This window comes from Castanea sativa, chromosome 1 (assembly GCF_040712315.1).
Source record: "Castanea sativa cultivar Marrone di Chiusa Pesio chromosome 1, ASM4071231v1".
Lineage (NCBI taxonomy): Eukaryota > Viridiplantae > Streptophyta > Magnoliopsida > Fagales > Fagaceae > Castanea > Castanea sativa.
In genome coordinates this window covers 24,967,121-24,977,340 of record NC_134013.1, presented here as the reverse complement: position 1 = coordinate 24,977,340, position 10,220 = coordinate 24,967,121, and the positions used below count along the sequence as shown (strand labels likewise).

Below are 10,220 nucleotides of genomic sequence, written 5' to 3'. Positions count from 1 at the left end.
TTGGTTCTAACTTGCTAGGGATAATATAGCACATTTCAAATAGTTATTTTAGTTATGTGAACAAGTATTGATTAATTGTATTGTTATTGCTCAGAATTGTGGAAAGTGTAGGCAATGGTGTGTTTAAGCTCAAACCAGGAGACCATGTTCTCCCTTGGACACCAAATTTTGATTATTAGGGGCATTTTGGTCATTTTGCCCATATACATTCAAAATTGGTGAACTGACATTCAATTAGGACAAATCACTCTACATTTAGCATTCCCTTGATTCCGGAAACAAAATTATAATTTTTGCAATTTTTGGCTTAAAATTGGTATTTGGCATACAAAACGAGAGTCAACAAAATACAATATTTACAATTTTTTTTTTCCATTTTAATAAAATAAGTGGTGACTTTATATAAGCCCTCGATCTAGGGGGGAAATATAGTCAATCAATTTGAGAGGTACCAACATGCATGACTTTGCCTATTTATGCAGGGTTGGCCCAATAAGATGCCAAAGGGCCAAGGGCGCCGTCTCTCATAGATTAACTCTCTTTTTAATAGATTTTTTTATTGTTAGTATATGGGAAGTGATTGTTTTTATGGTTGAGTATGGTGGGTTGAGATTATTTAGTTGAAACTGGATATTTTGTTTCTAGGTTGATATGTTGATTAAAACTCTTGGCATTCCATTTGAATGTCCAGAAAATATTGGAAAAAAAAGGATTTTATTTTATGTAATTTTTTATATATAGAGACTTTATTATTTTAATTGACCTGGACATGATCATTTTATTGGACTAATTAGCATATGTTACCGACTTTAGCTGCATTTGATGACCAACTTGTAATGGGTATGAAAAATGGTCCGAAGTAAAATGCTATACAATGTCAAGAACTAAAATCTAAAATTTTCAACACAAATAGGCATAATTAAAATTCCTCAATACCCTCAATACTTTGAGGGTACACTTGCAACTTAATTTGTTTCCCCCCCTAATTTTATTGATTTTTATTTTATTTATTCATTTTTGGGGGGGCTTTATTATTGAGTTAAAAGTTGAGGATTAAATTATCTAGAATTCTTAATTCATGGTGGAGCTTAAAGTCCTAAATATGTATCTATTTTATTTGAACAAAGTTTAGGTATAAACATAGCTAACAATAAAAGTATGACATGTATCATTGTTATCTGCAACGTACACACAACTTACTAAACCAAACTTAGGTGATTATCTACGATTATTAATTTTAGGTCGGTGCACATGATCTTTTTCTTCTTTTTTTCTTCTTTTTTTTTTTCTTGAGAAGCAACAACACACATGATCTAGACAAATTTTATCTTACAATCATTAACCAATTTTTAGCCAAACTTTGTCTATTTTTAAAATGGATTAGATTTAATTAAGTCATCAATAGTCTAAATATATCCAAAATAGATTATAGTTCGTCTTTATTTAGATATTTACAGTTAAAAGATAAAATCTTGGTAGCACTGTCCATAATAAGTCAAGACCAAGCAGTATAAGTACCATCACAAAGACAAAATCAGCACACAAACATTCAAAACAAAAGTCATCTAATTTCAGTCAGACAATTAATCACAGTCGTCGCCATCCAAGTTAGCCATGTCAAGCACAGCCGGTCAGGTCATTAAGTGCAGAGGTGAGCCACCACTGACTACACTCTTCCTTTTCTCAATATGGCCATGCTTTTGTAGTTGGGTTCTTCTCTGTTTCTGAAGAGGGGTTGGCTTTATTTATATACTTCAGTAACTTCAGTTTGATAGTTTCAGTGATCAGTAGTCACTGTCGTCTTTCACATATTCTGTTTGTTTCTGTCTATGATGATTTTTTTATATTAGATCTTATGCAGCTATTCTGTTTGTTGGCTTTGGTTTCTCTTTCATAAATTGATCACCTTTTAGTTTTGTTGTTTAGAGACATGCACTTCTTCTATGCATGCTTTGGTGTTTGCGTTTTCGAGAGTTGATCCTTTTCATGGCTTATTATTCTCTGTCAGATTTGTATATATCCAGACGGTTTCATACGAATTGCCTTTAAAATTTTTTTTTTCATGGGTTGTGATCATGAGCTTCTGTTATTGTTGAAAGATATTATTATAAAAGAAATTAAAAAATTTTAACTTTTTTTTTTTGTTAATCCTGTGACAAAAACTTTTTTGAAGTCAAGTGTTCACTAGTTGTGTTATAAAACTCTTGACAAATATCATAGATTGATGCACTTTCATTATTCTTGACATTTGATTTATTTATATATATTTTTAATAATTTGATAGTTACAAGAAAAAACCATTTGAATTTTGGATGTTTCTAATAAAATTTTGATGTTATACTATTGGAATTAGTAGACTAAATTGGGGTATTTGTTTTATTTAAGCCGCGGTGGCGTGGGAGGCTGGAAAGCCATTAGTGATTGAAGAAGTGGAGGTGGCACCACCTCAGGCAAATGAAGTCCGCATCAAGATTCTCTTCAACGCACTCTGCCACTCTGATCTTTACTATTGGGAAGCTAAAGTAACTGATTTCAGATGATACTTTTTTTTAGATTAACGATTCCCTATAAAAACCCCATGTTGCCCCCATCATATTTTTCTTAAATAGGATATAAGGATATTTGGTATATTCATTATAAATGCCTATTAACTAACATAAATAACAAATACGAAATTCCATGTTGGGAAATTTTTTTTTTTTTAAATGGAGGTATTGACTAAGTTAATATTAAGGGAAATCCATTCAATAAATTATCATACTGTTAGCCCATTAATTACTAAGAATAGAAGCCTTTGCAAGTGTAGTGTAAAATAACATATTGCAATTTTTTTTAGCCAATAATCGTTTCAAAAGGCCCTAAGTCTTTCTCTTGATCAAAAAGAGCAAAACATAAAATAGGAATAACAGGTACTTATAAAAAAGTTGTAGGGCCGATCAACTATTGATCAAGTTTAATCCTTTTTTCTTTATGAGAAATTTAATCTGGATTAGTTTGCCAAAGTTCCTCTTTCTCCTTTTATTGTCTATTAATAGTAAATTAGCATGTAACTCATGCAAACGCATGAATGCATTTAAAATTAAACACAATTTTTATTATAAAAATATAAAATTAGTTAAATTATTTTAAAAAAAAAGCATGTAACACATGCATAAGTATAGATATATTTAAAATTCAACACAATTTTTATTATAAAAATATAAATAATTAGTCAAATTATTTTTTTTAAAATTAAACATAATTAGTCACATATTAAAATTCTTACCTAAATTTAATAATAGTTATGCTCATTTTTTTTATAATTTTTAATAAGATAGAACGTGTGGTGATATTTGTTGTGCAGTGGTTTTTATTAAGTATATGTGATTGTTTTTTTTTTTAAATTTTATAGTTCATTAATATTAGATTATTTGTATTTTGCACTAATTAACTCACTTGGCACAAAAATAAAAAAACTTAAGTAGATAATTATGGTGTGGTCCCCACATAAATTTAGACATATGGTGCAAAATTGGATTCTAATTTCAAATTCTAATTGAATTTTCTCTAAGTTTTACTTATTAATATATATATATATATATATATATATCTTTTTTTTATTATAAAAAAATGAAAATAGATATTAGTGGTAATTAATAGGCATTTATTATAACTATATATATTGGCTTTGGAATGCAAACACACAAAGATTTTGATGATGTTTTTAAAGACTTTATCAAAGATCAAATTTTTTAAAGGGACAGTAACTATTTTTCATAACAAGGGGGCCGAACAAAAAGCGGTGTTACTTTTTTCTTTTCGTCTCTATTTAATAGAGAAACGATATGTTCACAACATTTTCACAATAGATCTTAAGTGACAGGTTGTTACTGGTTGTTATTGTTGGGGCAAAAAAGTAATCTTCGTATTAGGTTCAAATTTGAACTAATAACAACTAACTACCTGTGATTTGTTGTGAAAATATTGTAAAAATATTATGGACGTAGCCCAAATACAAGAAGAGAAAATGGTGGTAACTATTTCCTCTCTTTTTTTTTTTTCTTTTTTTTTTCTATTTAATATATACTTCTCCAAATACAAGAAGAGAAAATGGTGGTAACTTTTTCCTTTTCGTGTCATTGATCTAGGCTTCTCTAAATACAAGAATATCTCTTCAAACATAAATAACAGCAGAAATATGGAGTTTTATAGGGAATTCTTGTAAAATTTAACATAGTTTTTTTTTACATTTATGATTAATATTTTAATAAGAAAGGTGCATTTTTTTTTTTTTTTGAGAGAAAGGTACCTCAATATAATAAGAGCAATAAACATAGTAGTATAACATTTTTTTAATTGGGTATCAGGTTTTGGGAGGAACTTCGGTTTTTTTATTTTATTTTATTCTTTTTTTAAGCTTGATGAGCCAAGTATGTATTATTCAGAAACTCCATACTATGCAAATGATTTTTTCTGGAAACTTAAACCCTGGTTCTTACTTCCGTACTCCACAAGCACTTATACTTGTAAAGTGATCATCGCGATAAGGGTGCGATGTGGTTATGCAAATGAAAATTTAAAATATTGAATTATTGAAAAGTAGTAAATGTAGTTATATTTGAAATTGATCATTCATTAATTTTGCTGGTTTCATTAATTTTGAAACCTAATTTGGTACTAAGGTGGGGAAACAAATGGGTGAAGTTAGCCACGCTATTTCCATGTAATTTATAAACAGGATTTGATGAATGTATTTACAGTTTGAATGGTAAAATTAGACTGGTGCGGTTGACTTTATAGTTGAAACTAAAATGTCCTTTATATTGCAGGGGTTTACTCCGTTGTTTCCTCGCATACTTGGTCATGAAGCTGGGGGGTATGTATAACTCTAAATTTTGACAGGCAGTCTATTTGGTAATTGGTATGAGAGTCTTAAGTAATTAAATATAACGCTTTCTCAGATAAGTTTATTTCCAACCTTCAACTGAATTAGTTTAATTCCTCTCTCTGCAGAATACCATTGAAGATCGTAATAATTTTTTAGTGGCATGAACAAGTACTGATTGATTGTATTGTTGTTGCTCAGAATGGTGGAGAGTGTAGGTGAAGGTGTGACTGAGCTCAAACCAGGAGACCATGTTCTCCCGTGCTTCACTGGAGAATGCGGGGATTGCCGCCACTGTAATTCAGAGGAGAGCAACTTGTGTGAAACTCTTCGGTTCAATACTGACAGGGGTGTTATGCTCAATGATGGCAAGACAAGATTCACCAAAGATGAAAAGCCCATTTACCACTTTCTTGGCACCTCCACATTTAGCGAGTACACTGTTGTTCACGTTGGCTGTGTTGCCAAGATCAACCCTGCAGCCCCACTTGACAAAGTTTGTGTACTTAGTTGTGGAGTATCCACAGGTCTGGAGGAGTTCTTTTCAAGAATAATAACAACATTAGTGATAATATTCATACTAATTTTTAGTTTCCATCGATCTATTTGTTTTTATACCTGTAGGTATGGGTGCCACTTTGAATGTTGCAAAACCCAAAAAGGGTCACTCTGTAGCAGTCTTTGGATTGGGTGCGGTTGGCCTTGCAGTGAGTTTTCTATTTTGTTATGTTCTATAATTTTTGGCAACTGCAAAAGCATTAGAATGGTTTTCTGTATCTCTAATCTTGTGCTGATATTTTAGGCTTGTGAAGGCGCAAGGATGGCTGGGGCTGGAAGAATCATTGGTGTTGATCTGAACCCTGATCGTTTTAGCGTGGGTAAGTCATTAAAGGTATACATAAATATATGTTCCTATTAAAATGTTGGAGATGGTTTTGATTCTTAATCTCTTTGGCAGCCAAAAATTTTGGTGTTACTGAGTTTGTGAATCCAAATGATCATGACAAGCCAGTTCAAGAGGTTTGTTTGGACGCCATGACTTGCTATTTCGTGATTAATCAGTTGGCATGACTAGCATGTATTTTGGGTGTTTTTTCTATATGTTCTGTTCTCTTTTAGTACATATTTTCTGTTTAAAATGTTTACACTTCTCACCCTTTTGAAACTAATGAGGGTTATGCCTTCTCAATTATAGGTGATTGCTGAGATGACCGATGGAGGAGTGGATCGGGCTGTTGAATGTACTGGAAGCTTCCATGCCATGATCCAAGCATTTGAATGCGTTCATGATGTAATTATTTAACGAATTTATATAGCCATCTTCTCTTATTATACAATTGCTTCCAAGTCTCCCATTACGTTTCCTCAGACAATAAAATTTTCTTTTTCTCAGGGTTGGGGTGTTGCAGTACTTGTTGGAGTACCAAGTAACGATGACGCATTCAAGACTCATCCTCTCAATTTTTTGAATGAGAGGACACTTAAGGGTACTGCTTTTGGCAATTACAAGCCCCGCACTGATCTTCCTACTCAGGTGGAAAAGTACATGAACAAGGTAAGCTTATGTTTCAATTCTTGAACCATTTCTGCATTCTCGTTAAGACATGTATCTTTTATATATAAGCAACTGAAAATGGAATAAGCAAAGTGCAACTTTCTTAGATTATTATGAAATGGGTTTTACTAACGTATGTGCTAAGGACATATGTTAAAAAACCACTTTAGGAATTTTTTTATGAAATAGTTAATGTATGCTCTAATTGATTTGACAGTTTTTTTAATTTTCTACATAAAATTTCCTAAAATGAATAGTTAATGTATGTCCTAATTGTATGCTCTTAAAGCATACATTATCCAGACCCGAATTGAAATATACATATTTTTAATAAATGCAATTTTATATTATTATGGGTAGTCGTTAGATGTAATAGTTACTTTCACATAACGATCATACCTAATTCTTTTTTTTTTCTTTTTTTATATATACTTAGTCAATGACACCATTAATTGATGTTGCAGGAGTTGGAATTAGATAAATTTATCACTCACTCAGTCGCTTTCTCGGAGATCAACAAAGCATTTGATTACATGCAGAAAGGGGAGTCTATCCGATGTATTATTCGCATGGATGCTTAAAACATTCTCGTTCAAGATGGTGTGCATTATCTATGACCAGAGATCTTGTTTTGAATAAGATATATAAGCTTATAAGCTTATATGTAAAGAGAACAAGCAATTTCTGAGTTTATGTTACTTTTTTGTGTTATCTTAATTTAAATACCCTATTTTGCAACTTACATTTAACTTCATTCAAGGGAAAAATGATCATTTCACATCCTAGGAGTAAAAAATGTAATTTTGACCATTTGATCTCCAATTGCATCATGTAGGATAAATTTTGACAGCATAACAATCAAAATGACAGGTCATGAGCCTCAATCAGACATTCAGATTAAAAAATATATCATGAAATTAAATTTTAATGGTTAATACGCAAATATAGGAATTAAGTCCATCCATTTGTGATTAAGAATAATTTGTTTTAATTGGTCCAATTTAAATTTACCGATGTGTCATAACGCTATTAGTTGAGACGATGATTTATTGGCATGCATAGAATTTAATTCGGTGAAATGTTATTTTGAAATTCCTACATTAACCTTTTCCCACCTTGTAACATAGCTACTGAACCTAAATCAAAGGTTCTCAAATTAGTTTCTTATCCATATACTTTTACATTAGTAGAATGTAACTAGAGCTAAGGCCATGTAAATTTAAACTTTTAAGTAAAATTATTCAATTATTCAATAAAAGTTACATTTTCTTATGGTCTCCTTATTTTTCCAATTTAATACTCCATATAAAACTCTCAATCAAAGAGGATAATATATAGTTAGTCAAATCATCATTTTGAAAAACACCAACACGATTCTACTTGTTCATGCAATGTTGGCCCAATAAGATACCAATGGGCTGAGGCCGTAGTCTCTATTTTTTATTTGATCTTTTTTATTGTTGGTACATGGGAAAGTGATTGTGTTTGTAGTTGAATGAGGTGGGCGGAGATTGTTTAGATGCAAAGCGTGTACTGGGTAATTTGTTTCTAGATTGATAAGCTTGCTGCTTGGAGATTGTGATTCTGGCATTCCATTTCAATGTCTAGAAAAAAAAAAAAAAATCTTTTTTGTAATTTTTTATATTTGATACTTAGATTTTTCTTTTTTTTGGAAAAAAAAGGTTAGTTAATTCACATGGGCACAATTTTTTTTAATGAATGAGAAATCTATTCAATATCATATCATTTATTATACTATATAAGAAAAGTTAGGCTTAAAATTGCAAAAATTTTGTTAGATTTTTAAGAGATTAAATATATATATATATATATATATATTCCTTATCATATTCTCTTATAATTTTTAAGTTGATAAATTTTTTAATTTGATTACAATCCAAATTCTTTATTTAATCCTTTTATTGCTAATTTATCTATAATTGCTAAGTTACTAAAAATCTTAATATTACAATCCAAATTCTTTATCTAATCCCTTTTGTAAGGACTGGATTTGGTTCCTAAGCTTAAAGGAAGAATGATTGAGGCCCAAAGAACCCAATACAATACATTTGTAGAGAGTGGGTTGGAAAACAAGGCTTTAATGGATCAAACAATGATTGTAGTGAGCCCAAATGAAGAAAAAAACCAAAACACAATTGTTTTGGATGAAGTAAATCATCCTCGGCATAGTCTGAGGAGGAGAATAAATCTTACATACATATATATTTTTCTCTTGAATATGGTTACAAATTTAGTTCTTAATGCTACAGTGGTCGTTCTTTTTCTCCTTTTCAGATCCCCCCCCCCCTCCGTAAGGGGCTTCCTTCTTCATTATATATCCCTCTCACTTTCATCTCCATCATCCACGTGTAGATCAAGTTGTTGGCCTTGTTCCTTGTCCCATTAGTACATTCCTGAAGTCTTTGGAAGTAGCTGTAAGACTGCTTATCACTGTTCAGGTATCACCTCGAAATTAGTGCGGTCAAAGGGTTAGATGCAAAGCATCCAATGCGATGATAGCAGCTTTCTCCTAAATATTTCACAGCTTCTCTTCGTTTTGTGCTTCCATGACGTTTATCCTTATCAATAGAATCTTTTGGAAGGTTGTCCTCGAGGGAAGACCAATCCTCCTTACCTCTACTTTGATTAGCCGAGGTGACATTCCTCCTCAGACTGTCTTCCATAACCCTCGCAGCTATAATTTGTTCGCGATGTTCTATCTCTTACGTCTTCTCTATTGCCTACATGTCCTTGGACTACTAAGCGTCCTCGGACAAGGCCCATGACCCAACATACTCTCCTGGGCTTTTTATCCCTACAATAGCCCCTCAAAATTCCCTTCCTTTGCTCCTCGGAAAAGAAAGGGATTTTGATATTATCATCATTATTCCCTTCTTGTCACACGTCATCTTCTATCTGCACAAACGCCTTTTCCAATGCCCAATGCACATCCCTGACGTTTCAGCATCCAGGGCGTGCTCGTATTAAATTTCTAGGGCTCCATGTCTCCCACGCTCTATGATGTAATGGAGATCCAACAGCTAAGGATTTTCTTGGAACTTGGGTGGGAATTCTCCCACTTGTCTCTCTCTCTGATACAAATACTGTTTGAAGGCCTCATTCACTCCACTTTTACACTCATAAATATCAAGAACCAGTCCAAGGAGAGTTTCTTCCCTTGCGTAAGTCATTTAAATATTTTTGTTTTTTTTTCTTCTACTTTTCTTTACCCAAAATTCTTTCCTCCTCGGCCCCCTGATTTCCTCTCTTTTCATCTTTAACTCTTTATCACTTATGGGTAGGCTTGCTCATTGGTTGACTCCGCTGAGGGTATAGAGAGCTTTAAAGCTCAATATAGTGTTCCCCCGGGAGTCTCTATTAGGTATTGTAAATAGGGGGATTGGTACGCTTAGAGGCAGAAGGAAGAAGTGGTAATCCCGATGATTGCCTTCTTAAAGGGAGGGATGAGAATCCCCATTGGCAGAGTTACTAGGGATTACATAATATCCGATAGATTAGCCCCCACCTAGTGTGCTCCTAATATGTTTGGAATCCTTGGTAGCATCGATGCCCTTAACGAGAAGATGGGTGTGAACCTTAGCCATCACGATGTTAACTGGGTTTACAACCGCCATAAATTATCAGGGCAAGGATACTATTTAAAAACTAGAGAACTCACGGTCAAGCTTATATCGTATCTCCCTGAGTCTAATAAGGGCATGAATAAAGATTTCTTCATCGTTTCCGGAGAGTGGCACGATGGGCTTCACTGTCCGACCAGAGAAGGGACACCAAGTGGGG

General features: G+C 32.7%; 1 protein-coding gene across 1 annotated transcript; it reads left to right on the top strand.

Annotated features, from left to right (window-relative positions):
* The first annotated feature begins 1,614 nt into the window (after positions 1 to 1,614).
* Positions 1,615 to 7,000, top strand: LOC142621989 (alcohol dehydrogenase-like). The gene is made up of 10 exons (XM_075795391.1): positions 1,615 to 1,651; positions 2,386 to 2,522; positions 4,809 to 4,855; positions 5,066 to 5,391; positions 5,489 to 5,571; positions 5,667 to 5,742; positions 5,823 to 5,884; positions 6,060 to 6,155; positions 6,258 to 6,419; positions 6,884 to 7,000. Exons 1-10 carry the CDS (start codon positions 1,615 to 1,617, stop codon positions 6,998 to 7,000), a joined length of 1,143 nt encoding a protein of 380 aa, XP_075651506.1.
* Positions 7,001 to 10,220: the final 3,220 nt, after the last annotated feature.

Coding starts and splice junctions, on each gene's coding strand:
- LOC142621989 (XM_075795391.1), top strand. CDS start 1,615: ATGTCAAGCACAGCCGGTCAGGTCATTAAGTGCAGAG. Junction 4,856..5,065: donor CTTGGTCATGAAGCTGGGGG/GTATGTATAACT, acceptor GTTGTTGCTCAG/AATGGTGGAGAGTGTAGGTG. Junction 6,420..6,883: donor TGGAAAAGTACATGAACAAG/GTAAGCTTATGT, acceptor TTGATGTTGCAG/GAGTTGGAATTAGATAAATT.